At 56.5% G+C, this 24,548-nt stretch overlaps 1 protein-coding gene across 2 annotated transcripts in view; it reads left to right on the forward strand.

Moving 5' to 3' along the window:
- RASGRF1 (Ras protein specific guanine nucleotide releasing factor 1) overlaps positions 1-24,548 on the forward strand; it is a 69,796-nt gene that overhangs the window by 22,107 nt on the left and 23,141 nt on the right. For both annotated transcript variants that reach the window (XM_090029580.1, XM_090029582.1), the window contains exons 4-14: positions 5,673-5,765; positions 7,059-7,312; positions 13,659-13,738; positions 14,523-14,716; positions 15,624-15,733; positions 16,454-16,572; positions 17,080-17,240; positions 19,099-19,162; positions 21,237-21,373; positions 22,189-22,271; positions 23,832-24,080. In XM_090029580.1, coding sequence (XP_089885706.1) covers positions 5,673-5,765; positions 7,059-7,312; positions 13,659-13,738; positions 14,523-14,716; positions 15,624-15,733; positions 16,454-16,572; positions 17,080-17,240; positions 19,099-19,162; positions 21,237-21,373; positions 22,189-22,271; positions 23,832-24,080 — 1,544 coding nt within the window. The remainder of the gene's footprint in view (positions 1-5,672; positions 5,766-7,058; positions 7,313-13,658; positions 13,739-14,522; positions 14,717-15,623; positions 15,734-16,453; positions 16,573-17,079; positions 17,241-19,098; positions 19,163-21,236; positions 21,374-22,188; positions 22,272-23,831; positions 24,081-24,548) is intronic.

Genomic DNA, 24,548 nt, shown 5'->3' on the forward strand with positions numbered 1-24,548 from the left:
GTGCTGTCCTTCCTGTATCTGCCTGCCCTTTGAAATGTCTAAGTGCGCGGGCGGGTTTCATCTGGGCGGGATGTGCGACTCCAGCGGCCGTCGTGCCAGGAGCTAAGAGGGTGTTGAGGAGATTGGTGCGTCCTGCATCACGATCCAGGGCTGCTTTTCGTAGCTTTTTAAGGCCATGGCTCCAGTGGCAGGCAGCGTGCCTCCCTACCCTGTGCAAAGGTGTGCGGAGGTGGGCTTGTATGCAGAGGTGAGCTTGCACGTGGAGGTGGGCTTGCATGCGAGGTACCTGAAGAGGAGCGGGGAGCCGGTCACTGCGTGGACGAGAAGTCAAAACCTGAGAAATTCTCACGAACTGATGATCTGGGGTGGGGGGACTCGTGCTTTTGCTTCTCGGTGCTTCAGTCTCAGAATGGTTTCAGCTGCTTTATTGTGGTTTTAAAACCTCTTTCAGCATAGGGAGAACACTCTATTTACTGGGACCAGAGAGGAGGGTTTTCCCCCCTTATTTAACATGGGTGGGTGGAAAACCCCCCACCTTGGATTTGAGTAGAAGTGGGGAGGGGTGGGGCCAATTGCCTCCCACCACCCCACCCACTGGTGCAGCTGTGGAGGGGATGAATGTAAAGCAACCCTCAATAAATAAACTACAGACATGAAAAATGATAACAAATGTGGATGTTTTCCATGTCTAGCATCAAATGATGGGGGGTCATCTTAAATTCAGGGTCGTCTTGGACTCGAGTGAGTATGGTAACGTTTCTCAGCGGAAGCAGGTTGTGCAGATGGGGCCCCTTTCCCACCAGAGCGGGAAGTTTCGATGAACTGGCGTTTTCCAACGAGAAGACATTTCACGGAAGATTCCCGGTCCGCTCCAGTCGCGATGCTCCTGGCTGTAGGCGTTGGCTGCTCTAGGAGCTGGAGGTTGGCCCAGACCCTCCTTATCAGGGACCCCCATTTTTACCTCTGACATTTGGTAAGTCTGGGCTGGATGAATGCACTGCGCGGTGGATAGAAAACTGGCTGGAGCATCGGGCTCAGAGAGTAGTGATCAATGGCTCAGTGTCTAGTTGGCAGCTGGTATCAAGCGGCGTGTCCCAGGGGTCGGTCCTGGGGCTGGTTTTGTTCAGTGTCTTCATCAGCAACCTGGAAAATGGGATGCAGCACGCCCTCAGCAAGTCTGCAGATAACACCACGCTGGGCGAGCAGTAGAGATGCAGAGGATAACAGGGCTAGGATTCAGCATGACCTCAACAATTGGTCCAAAAGAAATCTCTTGAGGTTCAACAAGGACGAGTGCAAAGTCCTGCAGTGAGGCGGGAGCGATCCCCTGCACCGGGGCAGGCGGGGGGTGACAGGCTGGGCAAGGAGCTGAACAGGAGCCAGCAGTGTGCCCTCGGTGCCAAGGAGGCGAATGGCATCCTGGCCTGCTTCGGTAGGAGGTCGAGGGCAGTGATGCTGCCCCTCTATTCAGCACCGGGGAGGCCGCATCTGGAGTCCGGTGTCCAGCTGTGGGCCCCCACTACAGAAAGGATGTGGACACAATGGCAACGAGAATTGGCAACGAAGATGGTTGTGGGGCTGGGGGACAGGACTGGTGAGAAGAGGCCGAGGGACCCGGGCTGATTTAGTCTGCAGAAGAGAAGACCGAGGGGGATTGAATAGCAGCCTCCACCTCCCTGCCGAGGGGCTGCAAAGAAGCTGGTCTTAGTGGGGGCAGACGACAGGACAAGGAGCAATGGGCTCCAGCTGCAGCAAGGGAAGTTGAGGTTGGATATTAGGAAAAACTTTTTCACGAGGAGGGTGGTGAAGCACTGGAGCAGGCTGCCCAGGGAGGTGGTGGCAGCTTCATCCTTGGAGGTGTTTAAGAGCTGGCTGGACAAAGCCTTGGCTGGGATGATGTTGGTGGGGCTGGTCCTGCTTGGAGCAGGGGTTGCACTAGATGTGCCCTCCTGAGGTCCCCTCCGGCCCTTGGCGTCTATGAGTCTGTGATTCTCTGATTTGAACGGTGACTGATCGCAGAGACCTCCGCACGCCCGTGCGCCAGCACGCACCCCATGAACAGGGATTCCTCTGCAGCCTCCGTTCCTATCAGTCCAAGCCCAAGCTGCCCTGGACAACAGGTCCAGGAGCTGCCCCCCAAGCTGAGCAGGCCGCATCCTGACCTTGTCCTGAAGCAGAAGCAGTGCATTTGCCCCCATAGGTGAACAAAGGTACCGCTACTAGTGAAGAGCCAGTGCCCTGGGCTCTGCAGGACTGGCCAGGAGTGTGCGCGCCCCGTGCAGGGCCGGCTGGCTGGACACTGCAGTGCAAGCTCATCTCTGAAGGGCCGAGGGGAACAGCCTGGATTTGGACGCTCCTGCCAGGCAGCGCATGGGTGAGCCCTGCTCGGCCAAGCTGCCTGTCTTTGGGCTGTTGCTGACCGGCCGAGGCAGCCCAGCGCGTGTCTGGGTCTGCATTAGGAATCGCTGGACCCTCGTTGCAGCCTCCCTGGCTCCCGGGGTGACCTCCACGTGCAGGGGCGTTCATCCAACCGCCGGGCAGAGGGCTCGGAGTAGGGCTCCTCACAACACGCATGTGCGGATGCATGCACGTGGATCCATCGTGCTGCAGCATCCCTGCGATCCACAGGGATCGGGGCCAGTCTCCTGAACCTGCACCAGCTCCACTTCCCGGAGAGCGCACGGCCCAGACGGCGACAGGGAATGACCTGCAGAGGCGCCCCCGGCACGCCGCGAAAATACCCCCGGCCCAGCTGGCCCTGAAGCAGGTTTTAGGGCCTAGTCTCCCCTTCCTCCCACCGGTGTGCGTTGAATTTAAACAAGCTGGGAGGACTCGTGGCACCAAGTGGCCCATTGACGTTGACCCATCGCATCTGCGGGAAGGCAGGTCTGGTCTGACCCAATTAACTCGCTTTTGATAAGCGGGCTCAAACTTTCCACGCCTTGGGATTAGGGCATCTGTGCTAGCTGCTGGCATCGAGGGGAAGATGGGAGTTGCACACACACCTTGACTTCAGCCAAAGGATTATGGGTTAAAATGCATAGTTGATAATTTAAAAGCTGGCAAAGTGCCATCGGTAATTAGCACATGGCTGGGCTGGCCTGCATGGGATTGCACCTTGTGTTGTTTTCTCCTCCACGTCCTTTTGAAGTACTGATCCGATCATCAGCTTCTACTTTAATGTGCAAATTTTGCTCACCTGATTTAAAAAAAAGACCCCCCCCCCAATCCAGCCCTCTGCCGTGCTGAATATTTATCCGTCAGAGGCTTTAAACCTAGCTCTGCAGCACCGAGAAGAAGCAGTTTCCAGCCAGGAGCTGATTGGGAATCTGAAATAACTCTCTTTGGTTTTTAATGTGCTGTATGATACACCCCGGTCGTTAATGAATCGTGTCATCCTGCAGCTCGCCCCGGGACGATGCTGGCAGGGGCAGGGAGGCCTGCTTCCAAGAGAGACGGCTGCTATTTCTGGAGACACTCCTGGGGCCTGTCGTTGCCCGGGCTGGCCTTGGGGGAAGCATGCTCCCCAGGCCCAATCCTGCACGGGGGGCTGAGCCCCAAACCCTCTGAGAATAGGAAAGCATCCGCAAGACCCTGCAGAATCAGGCAAGGGAGTCTTGATTCAGAGAAGCCTCCTGCTCCCTGCTGCCGTGCATTGCTCCTGGCACTGCAGTGCACTCAAATCCATGATTTTAATGAGATTTAAGCACAGGTTTAGCATTAAGGTCACGCTCCTGGGCTTTCCCGAGTGAAACCAGCCGGGACAGTGGCGCTTGGTTAACGAGCGAAAGGTGGCAACGGGCGGGTCTGATCTGTGCTCCGCATCGGAGGCTCCTGGGCAGCCGAGGGCCTGCACCCGTCTGCGGGGGCTGGACGGCGTTCGGGAGGAAACGGTCAAAAGTGGCGGTGGTGTTTGATCTGCATTCGGGAGCGGGGAGCTCGGTTTCAAGTTCTCCAGGGGAAGAAAAGCCCCGCTCTTGACTGAGCTGTGAACGGTGACGCACCGGTGTCTCCGGGAATGGGGTTCAACGGCGGGGAGATCTTTCCTGTTCGAGAGGCGCTGGGTGGGGATGGATTTTGTCTGCAGACGGGCCCGGGCTGCGCGGTTTTGCTGCTGAAGAGCTGTCGGGGGTCTCCGCGTAGCCTTTCCTCTCCTTTCGGGCAGGACCTGCTGGGGGGCAGGTCGGACAATTGTCCCAACTCGCTTTGGAGTTGGCAGCCTCTCGTCTTGGCGCCCTGCGCTTGCGCGCGGGGCCCGTTGCTCCCAAGGTCGACGACGTTCTTATTTGTAAATAGTTCACCGAGAAGTCTGGACGTCGGAACAAAACCTGCCTAAATTATTGGAACAAACTGCTTTATCTGACCCTGCTAATTAGGTCTGCCTGTCAAGTTCACGAAAAGTTTTGAGATTTCAACTTTATTCCGAGTGCGGCCAGGACAAGCTGGGGGGATCTCAGGTGTCTTCATAGGAATAAGAAAATATGTCCCACCCAGCAGCTGCTTCCCCGGCTGTGCGCCTGGGAGAGGGAACTTCGACTTCAGCCCCCTTCCTCGTGCTCCGACACCTCCTCTCCCTCCCGGTGTTGCCGAGCCCAGACAGCCCGGTGTGTCTTCATTTTTCCCCCTGCCAACAAGTTCTCAAATCCCAGATATTCGAAACCGTCCTTGGGAAAAACTCTAAAAAAAGGACTTTTTCCAAAACTGGACAGTGTCATGAGCACTCTTGATTTAGATTTTAATTTGTGATTGTTTTGCAACTACGTGAAAAATATAAAGTGTTTTTCAGCTTTGTTTTCTCATGACTGCATGGTCGCCCCGGCCTTTTCTCTCCCCCTTGCTGCCCCCTTTTCTGTGACAAAAAGGAAAAGGGCAGGAAATATGTTGAATCAAAACCCACCCGGCTCAATACCCGTTTTCACGACAAACCGTGAATATGTGAAAACTTGCCCCTTTTTGCAAGTGGCCGAACGAAAGCAGCGGGATTTTTCTGCAGATTTCCCCACCCTTCCTGCAGCACGAGGCTTTCTCTGGGCCGTGTCTCCTTATCTCGAGCTTATCCGCAGAAACTGGCAGTAGTTGCTTGTGTCAGCTTGAAGGTGGGACGCGGGTAGAGACTAACTAAATCAGAGGTGCATTAGCTTTCAGAAGCACCGGCCACTTCATCAGAGTCCATGCAGGGATGCGCCGTGGCACCCGATGCAGCGGGCGCGTGCTTACGAAAGCTTGTGCATCTCTGGTGTATAGTTAGTCCATGAGGTGCGGGTCTCCCCCGCCTTTTGCATGCATCTGGCAGCGTTTCTAGTGCAGAATTGTTAATCCCTGTTTCCCATCTGTTCGATAACGCCGATGAAGTGCGTCCAGCCAACTTTCCAAATACGCTGTAGGAGGGAAAACTGTTTCGTGTTTATGGTTGCGATACTTTTCATACGCTTCCTTAGTGCTTCCTCCATAGCAACAGAACCAGACGTTGCTCTCAGCTGAAGTGGGAGTCGGGACAGGGTCTGAGCCTCGTGTGGGGGCAGAATCGGGCTACCGGGGGATTCACCTACGGCAAAATCCTGTCCCTGGGAATGGCACAAAGTGCAGAGGGGACAGAGCTTGCTCGCGGCTCTGAGATGCCTTGCTGACCATGTCCTGTCTCGCAGGCTCAGCTTGTTTCCGTGTGTTTGCAGATCGCCTCCTTGCTCAAAGACAACGAGCGCATCCAGTCCATTCAGACCAACGCGCCCAACGACGACGACAGCGATATCAAGAAAATTAAAAAGGTTGGTCCTCCCCATAAATTATGTACCCTTATTAAAGCCAGGTATATAGTCATGCCTGGGTGCTTTCCCCAGGGGCTAACTCCCTTCAGAGGCACAATATGAGGATTTTCCTGGAAGGAGGCATGTTCCTTGCTACTTGCTAGTGCAGGGCATCTCAACCTTGGTTGACTCGAAGCACCTTTCGCTAAACTGGAAACACCCCTCGGGAAAAGCCAGCTCTTGGTTTTCATTAGTTTTTTGACTAGGGAAAAACAATAGAGTCATTCTCCTGCTGGAAAGAAATCGGGCAGACCGCACCAGGCTGGAGTGGTTTTTAACACGATGAATCGTACTTGGAATCTCTGGGGTTTTCTTGCACCGTTGGGTGTGTACACCTTGTGTGGCACCCTTGCAAGGCTATCTAGGCACCCCTGGGTGCTGGGGCACCCTGGTTGAGAATCACCATGTGGGTGTTGAACGGGTAGGGCAGCTTGAGCTGCATGAACTTGATGAACTCCTGCTGGGAGATGTGCACAGCTGCCTTGGAAATCATTACTGCATGCACACCTTCATCAGGCACCACTTCTGTGCTTGGCAAGGGCACCGCATGAGGCTGGTCATGCCGGCTCAGATGCAAATTAGCCACTTCCACCCTAATCCAGCCCCTGCTTTACCTGTGCTGGGTGAGGACGTGATGCCTTGTAGTTGTCAGGCCAACCGGGGCAGGTCCCCTGCCTGGAGACCTGGCGCCGAAGCTTTGCCACGCACGTGGCGAGCTCCTGCTGCTTCTCGAGGGGTAGATCGCGGTGCGTTTGTGTGTATGTCGGTGTGTGGGGGTGGGTGCATGGATCTATGTATAGCCAGGGCTGAGTACAGATTTAGATGCGATATAGATAGCGCTCATCATACACACAAGATGCGAAAGCTTTTTTTGCAGCCGAGGTACTTGTGCCTTGTGTGTACTATGCTACGTGCGTGCATCCTGGCATGGGCACCTCCTGGTTCACCCGTCCCTTGGTGAACGGCTAGGCAGGTTTAGGCACTAAGCAGGCTGGGTATTCCCACGCCCTTGTGGTCCTGCTAACAACAAAGGCTGCTCTGCTGTGCCTCTGCAAGGGCCAGGTCAAGAATGAGCGCCGCCTCCCTTCATCTGCGAGGGAGACTGGCATTCATCTTTGTCAAAGAAGAAATTAGGATGTTGCTGGCTGTAAGAAGGGGCCTTGAACTGAGCTGTTAATTGAGGAGCTTTGGGGTCCTTGCGCCTGCCCAGGTCATTATGCCAGCCCTGTAACGAGCTCGTTCATGTGTTCGAAGGTCCAGAGCTTCCTGCGCGGCTGGTTGTGCAGGAGGAAGTGGAAGACGATCATCCAGGACTACATCCGCTCGCCGCACGCCGACAGCATGAGGAAGAGGAACCAGGTCGTGTTCAGCATGCTGGAGGCCGAGGCCGAGTACGTCCAGCAGCTGCACATCCTCGTCAACAACTTCCTGCGCCCGCTCCGCATGGCGGCCAGCTCCAAGAAGCCGCCCATCACGCACGACGACGTCAGCAGCATCTTCCTGAACAGGTGAGCGCTGTCCCGGGAATGCGCATGGGATGGCTTGGAGGTCTGCCCTGCCGCGCCCGGGGACACGAGGCTGCTCCGTGGGGCTGAGCCCCCCCCGTCCTGGCAGACACAAGCGCTGCAGCCGCGGGGATGTGTTGCACGTGCCGTGTCCGGAGAGCGTCCGGACGGGGGGTGTCGCAGGCAGCCGATGGGGGGGTGCTCTGGCTCGTGGGTTGCAGGGAGCAGCTGAGCCCAAGAAAAGCTGAGCCCAGGCCCCAGCATGTCTCCTGCCTTCCTCCCTCCCCAAGTCCTTGCGTTCTGCCCAAAATCGAGGAGGATGCCCCTGTGTATTTCCTAGCCCATTTTATTTATGTAAATCCTCCATGGGCTTGTGCGGGGGGGGTGCATCCAGGGGATGAGCCAGTTGCCTTGGACTAGCACGGCGACTGGTTGCCTGTACCAGCACTCCCTCCATGTCTCTCTCACCTCAGGTCTCCTCCTTTTTGGGCAGCTCTGGCTCTTCTACCAACCTGGCCAGGGCTCCAGGGACACTCCCTATCTAGCCACATCCCAGCCTTGCTTGCAGTGAGGACAGGCCTCTGGCTTCCAGTGGGGAGAGCATTAACCCTGCCTGCCCCCGCAGCAAATCCACACGCGCCCAGGGGCCATGGAGGCAGCAACACGGGGAAATTTCGTAGAATCATAGAAAATGACCTCAGGAGGTCACATCTAGTCCAACCCCCTGCTCCAAGCAGGACCAGCCCCACCAACATCATCCCAGCCAAGGCTTTGTCTACCCAGGTCTTAAACACCTCCAAGGATGGAGACTGCACCACCTCCCTGGGGAGCCTGTTCCAGTGCTTCACCACCCTCCTCATGAAAAAGTTTTTCCTAATATCCAACTTCAGCTTTCCTTGCTGCAGCTTGAGCCCATTGCTCCTTGTCCTGCCATCTGCCCCCACTGAGACCAGCCCAGCTCCCTCCTCTTTGCAGCCCCTCGGCAGGGAGGTGACGGCTGCTATTCAATCCCCCTCGGTCTTCTCTTCTCCAGACTAAATCATAGATTTCATAGACGTTCGGGCTGGAAGGGACCTCGGGAGATCATCGAGTCCAGCCCCCTGCCCAAAGGGCAGGAAGTCAGCTGGGGTCATAGGATCCCAGCAAGATAAGCATCCAATTTACTCTTGAAGGTGTTCAATGTAGGTGCTTGAACCACCTCCACTGGCAGACTGTTCCAGACCTTGGGGGCTCGGACAGTAAAGAAATTCTTCCTTATGTCCAGCCTGAAACGGTCTTGCAGGAGTTTGTGACCGTTCGACCTCGTCATCCCTTGGGGCGCTCTGGTGAACAGACGTTCCCCCAGATCCTGGTGGTCACCCCTGATAAACTTATAGGTGGCCATCAGATCACCCCTGAGCCTGCGCTTTTCCAGGCTAAAGAGCCCCATGGCTCTCAGCCTGTCATCGTAAGGTCTGTTTTCCTGACCTCTGATCATGCGCGTGGCTCTCCTCTGGACTCTCTCAAGCTTCTCCACATCCTTTTTGAATTGTGGAGCCCAAAACTGGACGCAGTACTCCAGCTGCGGCCTCACCAAGGCCGAGTACGAGGGGAGAATGACGTCCTGGGATTTGCTTGAGAAGCATCTATGGATGCAAGCCAGGGTTTTGGTCGCTTTACTAGCCGCAGCATCGCATTGGAGGCTCATGTTCATCTTGTGGTCAATGATGACCCCCAAGTCTCTTTCTTCTGTAGTGCTATCCAACGTAGCACTGCCGAGCCTATAAGGATGCTGCAGGTTTTTCCTCCCAAGGTGGAGAACCTTGCATTTTTCGGTGTTAAACACCGTGAGGTTCTTGTCTGCCCATTTGCTGAGCTTGTCCAGGTCAGCCTGGATCACCCGCCTATCTTCTGGCATGGATGCTTTGCCCCAAAGTTTGGTGTCATCGGCGAACTTGGCCAGTCCACTCCCGACTCCAGTGTCCACATCGTTAATGAAGATGTTGAACAGGATGGGTCCCAGGACAGAGCCTTGAGGGACCCCACTGGTCACAGGGCACCACGATGAGTGACTGCCATCAATCACAACCCTCTGGGTCCGACCACGAAGCCAATTTCCCAGCCAGCGGATCGTGGTGGAGCCAAGGCCACAACTGGGCAGTTTCGCCAAGAGGTGATCATGGGATACCAGATTGAATCATCCCAGTTCCCTCAGCCTCTCCTTGCCAGTCCTGTCCCCCAGCCCCACAACCATTTTTGTTGCCCTCCGCTGGACTCCCTCCAACTTGTCCACATCCTTTCTGTAGTGGGGGGCCCACAGCTGGACACCGGACTCCAGATGTGGCCTCCCCAGTGCTGAATAGAGAGGAGGAATCACTTCCCTTGGTCTGCTGGCAATGCTTCTACCCAGAGTTTGGACAAGAGAGTGGAGCTGCTGCCTCCATGACTCCAGCTGAGGACACAAAGCCTGGGGCAGCTGAAGCAGTGCCCAGCATGTCACCCCAGGCGGCCAGGCACGAGAGCTGTGGGTAGGAGTGACGCTTCTCCAAGCTGGACCCCTCCGACAGGACACCCCAGGGTACATTGCTCCCCCAGGCTGCTGGAGTGCAGGAAGGCACTGTTTCCAGTCCCATCCTGTGAGGGTTCCCGGTGGACTCCCATCGCCTATCTGTCCGTGGGAGTAGCATCAAGTAGCATTGTCCAGATGTGCTCAGTGTGGCCTCAACTCTCTGCTCCTGTGTCAGGGTCCCATGGGATGCTCGCCTAGCACTGCTGGACCCCAGCATGACATGGGTCTGTCACTGCCTCTGAAGCGCCTCACCGCTCCGCTGATGCTGGCAGGGTGCCGAGGGGCACGTCGTACCCTCCCTAGCCCTGAAAGCACTGAGCATGGTGTTCTCTGTGGGACATGCCTCCTAATATGTTGGAAACCAGTAAAACATAGCCTATTTCTGCTGCTGTGGTCCAGGAAGACTGGAAGGGCAGAGATGGGGCCCCAACTGCAGAAGACCAGCCTGGACCTCCAGACCTGCTTGGACCCTGGTGCATGGGTTTGGGCCCATTAGTGATGCAGGCAGCAGTGGCAGCTTGGTCCTCAACCTCTGAATGTCTCAGATGCTGAGACACGTCACACCTCAAGCTTTGCTTTGGGCCATCTTCCCTCCGGATATCCTCTGCGCTAGACAAGGTGTGGCAGGTGAGGGACCAAGGGAGGGCTTCAGTTGAGCCTGTGGCCACAAGCCTGCTATGCCAAAGAAACACTGAAATGGAGGGCGTAGAAAAGAGGGTGTGTTTTGGGGTCTCCTCAAAGGAGCTGTAACACATGCTTAGTCTTGGCTTCTGTTGTTGTGCACCCGCTGTGGTGTGTGCAGCGGGTTGTGTGCATGGAGGGAGCACACGGCACTGCTTCCCCCGTGTGAAGGGAGGACTTGAGCTGGTGGGGCCTGATATCCACAGGCGCTGCCATGCAGACTGACATCCACTGGCCTCTGGTATGTTCCTACCAGTCCCGGTTCTTTTACCAGCTTCAAAACCAGCAGCAAGCATAGAGGAGTGGGAAGTCATTGCCCCTAGGCCATGCCTAGCCCAAATCTGAAGGACCTGCCACACATGCAGATTAAACCTGGATAGAAACCAGCTATCGAGTTGTTGCACATTTTCAAGCACTAACTGCACGTGTGTGTCTACATGTACTTTTACGTGCGCCTAAACTTAATTCACATTTGCCTAATGAGTATTAAGGCAATTTAGATGCACATCTACACATGCACACACTAAGGCGCATTAACATGGTGTGCAGACTGACTTGGGACTAAAGTTAGTTAGAGACTAAAGTTGGTTAGGAACAAAAGCTTGGAACTAAAGTTAGGAACATCGGATGAAAGTTAGTTAGGAGCAAAAGCTTGGGACTCAAGTTATTCTCAAGTTGGTTGACATACACTGAGTTAATGTGCTTTCATGCATCTACTCATGCATTAAGGCGTTTTAGCTATATGCACCTAAATTCGATACCTGCTTTTGCAGATAACAAATTTAGGCACATATAGTTTAAAATAGCCATTTTTAAGGCACTTTAAGGGTGCACATGTGTTTCATAGTTTCATAGTAGCTAGGGTCAGAAGGGACCTGGTGAGATCATCTAGCCTGACCCCCTGCCACAGGCAGGAATGAATGGTGGGTTAACAAGACCCCAGACAGGTGACCATCCAAGCGCCCAAGGTAGGGGCGGGGACCACTTCCCTGGGAAGTTGATTCCAGATTATGGCCACCCTAACTGTAAAATATTGCCTCCTGGTGCCTTTAATGCACCTTAAAAATGAATAATGTGCCTTAAATTGGCATGTGTAGATGCATCCACTCTGTAACTGATTGGCTTTTTGTAGCTGGATGGCCATTTTTATGGCTCTGTCATTACTTTGCACACATGGCCAATCTTATTTTGCACATCTAAATATATTGCATGCTTAACCAGCTAGTTGCATAATATATGTAAAGTGTGGCAGGGGCCTGAATTCTGTGTAAGGGCTTTGCTGAACCCTTGGTCCATCTGATCCAGCTGGCTCCTGCTTGGCCCATGTGGCCCAGAAAATGGGTAGGAAGATACCCTGAGAGAAGCCCCCATGCATCCTGCCTAGCCCCGGGGTGGGGGGCTCAGGTGGATGGAAACTGTGTGCAATACCAGGGGTGACTGAAATAATCAGAGATGTCCCAAGCATGCTGTGAACAATAGGTCGGAGCAGGCAGCAGCTGGGCCTGGCATGGGGGTGGTGACAGTCATTTATCAGCAGCTGCAAATTAAATGGAGACTGTACCTCGTTGTCAAGAAAGGAGATGAACGACGTGGCCTGGCAGGAGACATCAATCTCCTGGGCGAGGCGGAGGAGGAAGCCAGTGCAATGCCACCAGCATCCTGCCGGCAGCCAGGGGATGAGGAGTGTCCAGGCTTGGGAGTCCAGCTCTGGCCTTGCTGGCCACAGGATGGAGGCTCCTTGGATCTGCCTGGTCTGACCTCCACTCTGCAGGTGTCGGGGACAGCAGGAGGTGGGGAAACACTTGCTCCACTGCTTACAGCCAAGCTGGGGCCCCCGTGCCATCAGCTGCAGGGACGTACAGACCTCACCAAGTCCAGTGCCGCAGGTGGCAAGGTACCAGTGAAGCTAATACTGGATCTTATGGCCAGGCACCAAGGCCAGGGTTAGTCAAGGACAGTTGGGTCTGCCTTGCCAAGGACCACTCAGAACCGGCTGCTGTGGGATTATCCCGGGGCAGCAATGGGGAGAAATGAGGGGTTTGCAGAGCTGGGCAGGGACAGAAGGCATCTGGGATGCCGAGCTGCTCTCTGGCCCCTGTTCCACCAGACCTGAGGCTGGGAGCAGCAACAAGGTGCTCCAGAAATGGGTCCTTTCCAAGGGAGTTCCTCTGGACCCCTGCCCATTGCAAAGGGAGGTGCATACCCTGCAAGTCTTGCCATTGGCACTGCATGCTGGGTTTCTGCATGGGGGGGGCAGAGGAGAGTCCCTGGCGGGGTTCCCTGCCTGTACCCTCCACCAAGCCCTGCTGCACCAGTCTGAGCTGGGACATGATGGGGGCACCGGGAGGAGCGTTGCCTGGAACCACTGCTCCACATACCCGCATGGGAGGACTAGCGCCCCAGGGCACCAGCTTCTCCCTACTGCGGTAGTAGCTCTGTGTCGTCCTGGCCCTAAGCCTGGCGGGGAGAGGCAGGTCCCGGAGCAGCTGCACTGGCCCCACCGGCTGCCAAATTCACCTGTCTGGCACCAGATCTCTGAACGTGCTGACTGCGATAAACCACTAGTGGCTGAAGTGGGGTGCGACAGGTCGTGAAAGATTTCCTAAAGCTGTGGGATGTCCTCTTTTCCTTCCCCCTGTCAGGAAACCCCCTTGTGTTGCCTATTGCTGGCGAGTGGGGAGGTTTGTTTGCATGGGGAGATGGATTTCTCTGGGTTTCTGGGTGGGGGCTTAAGCCAAAATAAACCCCTGAGATGGAGCTCATTACTGCCTCATTGGGTCCCGTGCCAGCCGGAGGGTGGCAGTGGGTATGAGCAGGGTGGCATCTTCAACCCTGTCTTCCTAGAAGCGCAGGGCCTGCAAGGGCTTGTAGGGGTGCCCTGCTCCTTCCTGTGCCAAAGAGGATGCCTCGGTAGTGCTCGGTCTTGCTCCTCAGATAGTGATCCTGGCAGCCCATCTGTCTCGCTGGCCGGTGGCTTGAGCTGCTTTGTCCCATGAGCTTGTCCCCTGGCCATGCCCAGAGGTGTTCCCTTCCACTCCCCTCCTTGTGTGCCAGCTGCCCTCTCCCCAGCGCAATGAGCAGGGCATGACGCAGCCTCTTGACTCTGGGTTTCTTTCCCAGTGAAACCATCATGTTCCTGCACCAGATCTTCTACCAAGGCCTGAAAGCGAGGATCTCCAGCTGGCCGACACTCGTGCTGGGTGAGTCCCTGTGTGACCTTATTGCATTTATCCCCTGCTCTCTTGCTGAGCCCCTTCCTCCCAAGACCGTCAATGGTTGTTCTCTCCAGCCGTGTAGATGCCAGGCACCTCTCTGTGGCACATTGCTGCTGGCTGCTGTGCAAGGCACCAGCCTGTTTTGTTCCCAAAGGCAGGAGATCCTCAGGAGAACAGGGAATGAAGTGGTTCTGCGCTCTGATGGCCGGGCTCGGGGTTTTGCAAGGCAGCTACATGAAGGGGCGAGCTCCCTGGAGCTGCTCTTTTGTCTACAGAAAAGCCTTTGGCTACTAAAGAGCATTGACTGGCTCCTGGCCTTTTTGCATGTGCTGCCCTGGTGCATGCCGCAGCTGCGTGGTGAGGGAGAGTTCTGCTTTCTCTTAAACAAGAAAGGAAAGCAAAGGCCCTTTGCTTCTCCCTGCTGCTTGTTTCCTCCTGCCCCAGGCTTGTGGAAACAGCAGAATCCTGCTCTCGGTTTGGTGCCAGCAGGGAGCTCTCTGGTGCCTCATGGGGTCTCAGCCGGCTCTGGGGACTGGGACCGTGCCATGGACTGCAAGAATGGGGCTGACAGAGCCTGAGTACTCAGCTCTTTGCAAATGCCTGCAGAGTGCTCAGGTTGACCTGGCAGAGATGTGCCTGGTTAGGCAGAGCCCTGGTTATCCAACCCCAAACCACCCAGGGTTGAAGCCAGCACAGGTCTCAGGGCCAGCCTGGCCAGGAGTAGAAAAGTGGTGCATGACACTGCCCTGACGGCCTGTCCCCACCACAGCCGACCTGTTTGACATCCTGCTGCCCATGCTGAACATCTACCAGGAGTTTGTGCGCAACCACCAGTACAGCCTGCAGATCCTGGCACACTGCAAGCAGAACCGCGACTTCGACAAGCTGCTCAAGCACTACGAGGCCAAGCCCGACTGCGAGGAGCGCACGCTTGAGACCTTCCTCACTTACCCCATGTTCCAGGTGTGTGGCACTCGCCTTGCACCTCTGCAGAGCCGGGCAGGGCCTGCCTTCTCCTGCGCGAGCACCCAGTGCCCTCAGCTCCCCGAGACGCCGGGGCTGGAAGCTTCCACCCAGCCGCCAGCCAGTGGGGAGAGCCCCATGCTACCCCATGCCAGGGTCCTGCTGCCTTCTCCCTGTAGGGCCCAGATGGGCTGTTGGGGGTCCTAAGGCCTCATCCAGACCTCCAGAGCTGTGGCTCTCCCAGGAGAATCCCCAAGTGTACAGATGTTCAGGCTTTTTTTTCTCCTGGAATAAAAATGGCTGCTCCAGGAGAAAAATAACCTGAGTTAAATCACTCCCAGAAGAATTTCTTATGGGAGAATGACATGGCAAGGGGAGCTCAGCTGGCACAGCCCTGGGCATCTGGAGCCTTGAGCCAAGGCAGCAAAGTCCCTTTAGCTGCAAAAGCGCTGAAGCCCTGGACCAGGGTTTGGCAGGGGCATGTCACCTCCCTCAGTGGGTGGTGGGGAAGACCCCAGCTGGAAGCCTCGTGCCTCCTGTCAGAGGCCAGAAGAGGACAAGGAGCCTCCAAGCCAGCACCTGAGTCAGGGCCAAGGGCAGGTGTCGTTCACCAGTTAAGCACTGGTACTTTGTCCTGTGTGCCAGGGGCTGGGGGCCTGGCCCAGCTGTGATTGCTCCTGGCTAGGGGGGCAGTACCAGGTGGTGCATGGTGCAGGACTCTGGGGTGCATCTGGGGCAGAGGCAGCTCTGTGGGGCCTGCTGCAGGCTGGAGGGTTTAGCACGGGCAGCTCCAAGGAGCTGTGCAAAGGGCCTGGAGCTGCTGGTGTCTTGCTGACCCAGCCCGGGGTACCTTGGAGCCCCTCCTGCCCATGCCTCTCATCTCCCTCATGCCTTGGTTTCTGCTCAGATCCCCAGGTACATCCTGACGCTGCACGAGCTGCTGGCACACACGCCTCACGAGCACGTGGAGAGGAACAGCCTGGACTACGCCAAGTCCAAGCTGGAAGAGCTTTCCAGGTCAGAACAGCTGACGTGCAGGTCTCTTCTTCAGAGGAAGGGGTTGGGAGTCCTCCAGTGCTGGGCAGGTCTTGCTCTGCTGATGGCCAGAGAGCACGGAAAGCCTGTGTGCCGTGGTGGGACAGTGCAGACGCGTTGCGGTGCAATACCAGGAAAGCTAAGGAGCGTCAGAGCAGGTGATATCCAGAGCGGCACCGGCCTCTGGCCCTCGAGGCAATGGCTGCAATCTGCATGCGGGTTGCATCGCCGCTGGCCGTCTAACTGTGGCTCTGGTGGGGGAACGGTGCTGCCGGGTGCCCTCTGTCCTGGAGCGCTGTCTGTGCTACCCAGGGTGCGGGGAGGGAGGAGGGGGTCCAAGACCTTGGGCTCACACTACCCTCTGCACACCCTGGCTTGCTCTAGGCTGGGAAAGTCTTCTCCTCTGCAGACTCGATCAGCCCAGTTCCCCCAGCCTCTCCTCACCAGTCCTGTCCCCCAGCCCCTGGATCCTGCCCTGGAGGATGCGATCTTAGATAGGTCACCGCGGAGCAAGCCCAAGCCAAGTGTCGTGTGCTCCAGGGCGTGTGTCGGGCTGTGGGGTGGGCTGCTATCCCTTGGCTTTCTTTCATCGTAACTGTACCGCTTGCAGCTGCCGGAGACGTGAAAAGCAACCCTGCTGCAGTCTCAGGCAGGGCCGTGGAAGTCGCCTCCAGTCTCCCATGCTCTCTTCCCCTGCTCTAGGATCATGCATGACGAGGTGAGCGAGACAGAAAACATCCGGAAGAACCTGGCGATCGAGAGGATGATTATCGAAGGGTGCGAGATTCTCCTGGACACCAGCCAGACCTTTGTCAGGCAAGGTACGGCCTCCAGACCTCGTTCCCCTCAATCTCCTCCCGTGCACATTGGGCAGGCCCCTGCCTTTCCCAGACCCGGTAGGTGGGCTCTGGGCTCCCAGGAGTCCCCCCCCGGGCACCCCCCTCCATCCCCTGCTGCTTCTCCCCACCACCCCTGCTCTGTGCAAGCAGCAGCTGTCTGCGGTTTGCAGTGGGACCCAGGGCATCCTAACAAGACCCCCTCGGCTGCATCCCTGCCCAAGCAAAGGAGGGAGGTGGGAGAAACCTGCACCAAGCAGCAGTGACTGGGAGCGGGGGCAGATGGAGAGAGTCCCCCCCCCCATTAGCACAGCAGCGCGGGACTCGCCTCACCCACCGTCACCTCCTTGGCAAGGTGCAGGGTCAAGGAGTGGTATCTGAGGGGAAGGGGCACTGCTGCGGCCTGCCTGACACGCGTGGCACGTGACCGAGTCAGCTCCCCGGGCGGGATGAGACGCCACGGGGTAGTCACGGGTCCTGTCCCCTCCGCAGGCTCCCTCATCCAAGTGCCGATGTCGGAGAAGGGCAAGATCACGCGGGGGCGGCTGGGCTCCCTGTCCCTGAGGAAGGAGGGCGAGAGGCAGTGCTTCCTCTTCTCCAAGCACCTGATCATCTGCACCAGGGGCTCGGGTGGAAAACTGCATCTAACCAAGGTGCGTCCTCCCACCCACGCCCCGAGCTGCCCTGGGCCGCAGCGCTTGGGGGGCTCCCTCGGTGCTGCCCTGCTGCAAGCTACGGTTTAAGGGACAGCCCAGCGGTGGCCTCGGCCATGTTGGAGTGGGTGGGCTGGGGAGCTTTCGAACCCGTCGCTCCTTGCGCCTGCGTCGGGTTTGCGCGTGGAGGGTTCCCGCTAGGTCTGGAAGACGAGCAAGCAGCTGTGCGCCTGGGGTGGGGACTGAGATTTCGGTCTGGAGACCTGTAGCTCCAGCAAGCCCCAAACCGGAGTTGACAGAGGTGGGAAGAGGCCCACGTGGGACGTCGGTGGAAGGACGGCAGGTTTCCAGTGAAGCCCCCGCAGCCACGTCCCGGTCAGCCGGCAGTCTCCGCTGCATCATGCTGTGGACCGAGAGCAAAGGCCACGTGGACTCGGCACACGGGATGTCCTGTGGGCACAGTATCTGCCATGCCTTGCTAGTCCAACAGCAGACTTTTCAGCTCAGTGGCCAAATGGAAAAATTGGGGAACCCCCCCCCTCCATTCAGTGAGATGAAGACCACGGGAAACTGCTTTGTGTCAACCAGAAATGTTGTGTTCAACACAAAACAAAACCCTTCCTTTCATCTTTGAGTTACTGAAGCCTTCTTATAGCCCCTTTTCCTTCTTTATTCCAGGTCAATTTTTGAACAAAAATGCTATTTCGAACCCAGAAGGGTTCACACGTGTCCCAAATGTTGCATTTGGATATTTCCAATGCGTCCAGACGCCACGTCCAGACACATTTGGATGTGTCCAGACACAACGCCCCAGCATTTTTGCAGTGAAAAATTTCATTCTGAAGAAGCTGGAAATACTTTTAACACTTTGTAATTATTCTTTTTTTTGGCTAAAGTGAATCACTGAATTTGGTCCAAGTACCAATTGGCTGTGTGCTGGTAGAGCCAGAAGCCAGGCCCCCCGAGGGAAAGGGTGACCTCCTGAAAGTCCCAAACCAGCCATCGGTTTAGCCAACACTAAAAATAATTGCCCGGCTCTCTTGCTGATATCTGGAGTTTGTGAGGTCCCCGGGTTCCCAGACATAACTGGAGATTTGCCCCGTGTATTTAAATGCAATGCTCGAGACGAGTTCAGCATCTTTCATGTGATGCCCAGTCGCTGATGAGCTGATCTGAGTCACGCGCTAAGACGAGAGAGAAATTGCAAAAGAAGTTACCTATGGTTTGCTGCAATAATATTGACAATCTATTCAGTGGGAAACGTTAATTAGAACCTAAATTTGTACATAACACCTCCAATCCGTTCCCCAGCCTCTCACTTCTGTCTGTGGATGTTTTGCAGTTAATTGAGCGCAAATCTTAGAGAAATTGTTCATTACTGGCATGAAATTACTGGTTTGAAAGAATGAGTCCATGGCAAAGAGGGGTTGATCGCGACGATGAAATTTGGGGGAGTTCAATTTGCCGCTCATCTTCAATCATTTATAAACAACTTGCTTGTTCAGTTGTATGGGGAAAATGGCAGTTTCCTAATGTCTCATTATGCATTTCTACCCGTCAAAACATGAAACGCGTCATCAAGGGGATGGGTGGTGATTTGTTAACAGGGTCTCAATAGGATCGTTGCTTTTCAGTAGAGAAGGCCCTTGTAGACTCTTAAACGCATGCACAATTGCTCGCCCTGGGATCTCGCTGTTTCTATCTGGTTCAACATGGCTAATATAGCAAAAGGACAGGGAGCCCATCCATCTCCCTCCTGCCGAGCCCCAAGGGGTTTCAGTGGAGAGAACGGAGGCGTGTGTGCGCCTGTGCCCATTTCTCACATCTCCCTCGGGTGCCTGTTGCTTCTCTCTTTCAGAACGGCGTGATCTCGCTCATTGACTGCACCTTGGTTGAGGAGCAAGAGAGCACAGATGAGGAAAGTAGGTATTAACCCCCGGTGGATCTAGGGTTTGAGAAAGTGGGGTGCAGATGGTGCAGCTCATCATTACCCGCAGCACAACGCATTTCTCTCCAGTTAAAGAGCAACGAGAAGCTTTGCTATTATGGTAGAGGGCCAGTGCTATGTTATTTGGGTTAAGATGAAAGCAAAAGCCAAAAACAGCTATTGGAACGTGCACGAGACTATACATACAGTTTAAAGAAACACAGCACAACAGGCAAAAAATAGGCAAAGGATATTGTGTTGTTTGTCCTGCCATTGGTATAGTTAAATCTACGTTGCATTCTGATTCACAAAACAAAATCTAGCCTCTTTGAGTGTCTAGACAGGGCCTCCAATACTCCACTGTCAGTTGTTTCTACACCCGAGTGATTATGGCCATACCTCTTGGGTAGAGCTGAGAACAGTTGGCAGGGCTGTGAGACAGGAGAGAGACGGGCCCAGAAGTGGCTGAGAGGCCGCGGCCTCGCAGAAGAAAAGATAGCTTCAATAGTGGAACATCAAGACGTTTAAAAAGGTGAGAGGGTCGTTAACGCCTGTGGAGTGAAGAGAGATTAGCAGGAATCAGGGAGCTGATAATGAAACTGCCTGAATAGAAATGCCACAGCCTCTCCCAGGCAGTTGGTTTTGGAGTTTGGATGGAGCAGGAAGCCAAGAGGGGTGTGACTGCACCATGTGCCCCCCGGATCCACCCCTGTCCCTGTCCCTTGGAAACCACTGCTACCAGCCATTCCTTTTGGCGGTGCCACCCTCTCGGGCCTGCTGTCTGTGGTGGGACTTTGCTCTCCACTCTCCAGACGGGAAGCCAGTGGAGGTGGCCTGTTGGGCTGCAGATAGTGAAGCCATTTGGGCGTTTGCAGTGGAAGTGGTGCATTTTACGTGGGCTGGGCTTGCACTAACGTCTCAGCATGGAGGGTCTGGAGAAGCCCCTTCAGGACCTGTCCCCCCGTGCAGGAGCCGTGAGTGCCTGCAGGAGAAGGAGATTGGACGTGGGCCCGGTGCCTGGCTGGTGTCTCTGATGGCCGGTTCTCACTGCCCAAAGCCAGAGCAAGGCTGGGCATAGAGGGGAAGGGTTACTGACCTGCTCCCTGGCTCTCAGTTCCCACCTCTCTTGGGGTCCGAACCCCGGTAGCTTTTGCCAACTCAGGGCAGGTCCTGAGAGCTTTGCAGGAGCGCTCTGCAATGAATCCCTGGGGCCTGGACTATGAAGGGCAGAAGAGCTGGCAGAGTGGATTCAAGCTGTGCGTGGCCTTTTGCACGCCGTGCTCCACCTGCGGGGATCATCGGGGATGTTATTCAGCGGGACCAAAGCAGCTGGGCAAATGCCACCTTCCCCGGGCAGACGTTGCATGTGCTGCAGTGAGGCTGCTCTCATGGCAGCTGTATTGTGAGGGCTGCTCTCTTTCATCCCCATTAAAAATTGCCCTGTGGAAACAAGGGTTCTGGGGCTGAATCCTGCCCTCCCTGCCCTTCTCCATCATGTCCTGAAAGCTCACACCAGCCAGCCCCATTTCTCCCCCAGAGAGACTCTGGGTTCAGCCCAGCTGCACGTAGAGCCCGGCTTTGCCCAGCTGGTAAATAGCCGTGCGGTCTGGAAATGTGGGGCAGCTGCCTGGGGGTAGGTGGGAAACCTCGGCCCACGGGCGGGCAGAATAGCTCCTGCCAGGGCAGCGTTGTACACCGCACGGGAGAGCACCCTGAGCACCGAGTCAGGCACGTGGGACCCGAACGGGCATCCCGGCACACGCAACCCTTTGTGCCCCCCTGCCAAACCAGACACAAAATGCAAATGGGGTTTCTCCTAGTCCTGCCAATTGCCCTGCAGCGTAAAATCCTCCAGGCTCACTCTGCTGCCCATGTCGTAGCCGCGACCGTGTGCGAGATGTGCACAAACCCAAGTTTGCTTGGGACTGACGGCACCTCTTGACCAGATGCCCAACGAGCTTTGGGGCTGGAGATGTCCTCTTTCAGGGCTGGGAAGGGAGCAGAGATAGCCGAAGTGCAGGGCCAGGTCGTGTCAGTGAGCACTCTGTGTTTTCTTGTCCACGCCAAAGCGAAAGCATCGGGGCAAGACATCGACCACCTAGACTTCAAAATTGTGGTGGAGCCCAAGGACTCGCCGTCTTTCACCGTCATCCTCGTGGCCTCCTCCAGGCAGGAGAAGGCTGCCTGGACCAGCGACATCAGCCAGGTGAGACCCGGCAAGGAGCCGTGCACCTGGCCCCATGAGTTTGGGGTCACCCCGAGGTTCAGCGTCCAGTGCCCTTTGCTTGGGTCCAGATTCAGACGCTTGATGTTGGGTGCCCAAGCTCACACGCACCTCGCAGGATCTCTTTGTCCGCTTGCGCCCGTGGCTGCAGATCGCACTCATGGTACGCTCATTGTGCATCGCGGAAATGGCTCCGCCAGCCTGGGGGACCGGGGTTTGTCCCCCGCGGTGACAGGCAAGGCATGATGTGTTTCTGGAGGGGGGGCAGGAAAGTGCCTTGAATGGAAGCTGCTTGTGCATCAGTTCTCAGCCACCTTTTGGCCAGAAAGAGCCCCGTGGGCTTCGCTGAGGGCATCTTTTAACATTAGCCCTTTTTGTTGTCGCTTCCAGATTGAGATTTGTGGTGTGGCCACATGGCGAGAGGGGCTTGGCTATTGCAATGGGTGGGAGATGCCGACGTGTGCTATGCTGCATGTAGTGTCTAAAGGGCTCATCTGGGATGAGAGTCACCCTGGGAGAAGAGCTGAGCTGGGAGGGAGCCCTTCCGAACCCCAGCCCCGAGATGCTCGGGGTTTGTCCGCGTCCTCCATAACAGCTCCAGGCTCAATGTGCCAAATCCTGCATCAGGAGAGCTGCCCGTCCACGCAGCTCCCGTAGCATCTGCACTAGAGCCCGGCTGAGGGGGCACTCGCGGGCACCCCGTAACCGAGTTTGCAGCAACTGTGTCTCATCTCGGGCGGCCCCTGGCAGGTAACCTCAGCGAGACCCTTCTCTCCCGGTCTGTGCGTGTTTTTCAGTGCGTGGATAACATCCGGTGCAACGGCCTCATGATGAACGCCTTCGAGGAGAACTCCAAGGTCACCGTCCCCCAGATGATCAAGTAAGCTCCTTCCTCTCGGGGACAGGGGCCGTGCGGGCGCCGTCCCTTCACCCGCAGAGCTCCCCGCGACGCCAGCGCGTGGATGCTCTTTCCCTGGCTGAGCGCCGTGTCTGCCCGGAGCCAGCAGGAGCTCAGCCTGCATAATCTGCAGACGACATTAAACCCATTAAGCCTAATCTGCTGGTAATCATGGCTCACCACAAACCTCCCGCATCAGTGGCTGTCGGGCAAGTCTGCAAAGACACCCCAGAGACCGGCCACGTTGCTTCGGGGCTGGAGCAGCTGCTCCCTGCGCTGGAGGAGCTGCCGCTTGTTTTGAGCCCCTGGATGGAGCAGGGGCCCGGAGCTGTTCTGGCAGTGGGGACCATGCCGGGGTCGTGAAGGCAGGCCGGCCGGCCAGCATCCGCGATGCGTGGCATGATGGCTAATGTGCACCTCCACTAGGGAGGGCGGCAGGATGGAGGAGGTTCAGGAGGCCCAGGCCTCGCAGGACACATGCACTGCCTTCTCCCCAGCCCGCAGCGCACTGCCTGGCAGCCCCGTTGTGTCTGAGAGGGGCATGCACGTGAGCCCCGTTTCACTCTCATAAGAACATAGGACCTGCCACATCCAGGCTCCTGCATTGCACGGCGGCAAAGAGCGGAGGCTGGAAGGGAGAGCAAACAGGGCATGACCAGGGTTTTCTCCTGTTCCTCTCCCATTTGCAGCCTCCAGCATTCAAGGCTGAGGGAGCTGTGCCCCTCAGTCCCATGCTCAATAGCTTCTGATGCCCCTTTCCTCCAAGCATGAGTCCAATCTCTTTTTCTCCTGAGCCTTGGCCCCCTGCCTCCCTGCAGCCGCCCCACCCATGTGGCTGCAAGCTGAGACCCAGCAGGTCACCGGCTCTGCTCTCCCCACAGCCACGGGCCTGGGCCAGGGGGGCTGTGCTGCCTTCCCCAGGGCAGGTGCATGCACTCGGACCCCCAGGAGAAATTCCTGCTTCCCTGTTACCTGCCTGTGGCCTTGCACCTCCTCTCTGAGGTCCCGGTTGCAGCGCTGGCTTCCCCATCTCCGAGAGCTCTCTGCACCCGCTCTCCGTCTGCCCCGCACGTACGCATTCCCCTCCCCTCCGGGGCACTGCTCCAGCCCCATCCTCAGGGACGGCTCTTGCTCCCTGCTTTAAGTATGAGAGCCAAAGCCTGGAGGTGACTGGCCTGGACAACCTGCCTCTGCTCCGTGCGCCAGTGACGTCCATCTGCCCAGCTCGGCACTTCTCGACCGGGGATCCACGGACCCTGGGGTGCCTTGATCCTTTCCGGGGTGCTGTGGGGTGTCACACGCTGTTAGGTGTGCAGACATGACTCGCACGGTAAATCCAGCCATTTCAGATAAGAACCCCGGGTGTCAAAACCCTTCGGCCCTGCTGCAGGCTTTCCGGGTTCTTTGCAATGGAAAAGCTACCCTGTTATTTTCCAAAAATGAGCTGGTGTTTTCCGAGGGGGCCTCGAGTCCGATCAGGTGAGATCCCCCAGCCCAGACAGCACATAGCGGCCGGCCCCGCAGACCGCGTTTCCCTTGCAGGTCCGACACCAGCTTGTACTGCGATGACGTGGACATCCGGTTCAGCAAAACGATGAACTCTTGCAAGGTCCTGCAGATCCGCTACGCCAGTGTGGAGCGGCTCCTGGAGCGGCTCACAGACCTGCGGTTCCTGAGCATCGACTTCCTCAACACCTTCCTGCACTCCTACCGCGTCTTCACCACCGCCCTGGTCGTCCTGGACAAGCTCATCACCATCTATAAGAAGCCCATCAGTGCCATCCCCGCCAGGTAGGGCCATGCCTTCCCGTCTGCCTGCCGACCTCGGGGTTGCTGCTTTGCCCCAGGCCAGGCAGCCAGCGTCCAGGGCCTGCTGGGGTGTTTTTGCTGGGAGACAGGATTGGCGGTGGCCTCGGGAAGGCATCGTAATACTGACTTTCTGTTGCCGTGAAATGGGCATGGTAATATTGACTTTCCATACCTATGAAACGGGTATCACAATATTGACGTTCCGTAGCTGTGAAATGGGCATCATAATACAGCCTTTCTAGGGCTGCGAAGCGGGTATAATATTACTGACTTTGCATAGCTGTGGAATGGGCATACTGAGCTTTCTCTCGCTTCTGGGGACTCTGGGGGGCTCCATGCGGGCCGTGTCCTGGTGTTACTGGGACCAGGAGGCTGCGATCAGGAAGGGAGCATTCAGGCCGCACCGTGAGGGCTTCCCGATGGAGAGAGGCCTTTGGCGGCAGAGCTGCC

Source organism: Crocodylus siamensis, chromosome 15 (assembly GCF_052110815.1).
Source record: "Crocodylus siamensis isolate JL-2025a chromosome 15, ASM5211081v1, whole genome shotgun sequence".
Classification (NCBI taxonomy): Eukaryota; Metazoa; Chordata; order Crocodylia; family Crocodylidae; genus Crocodylus; species Crocodylus siamensis.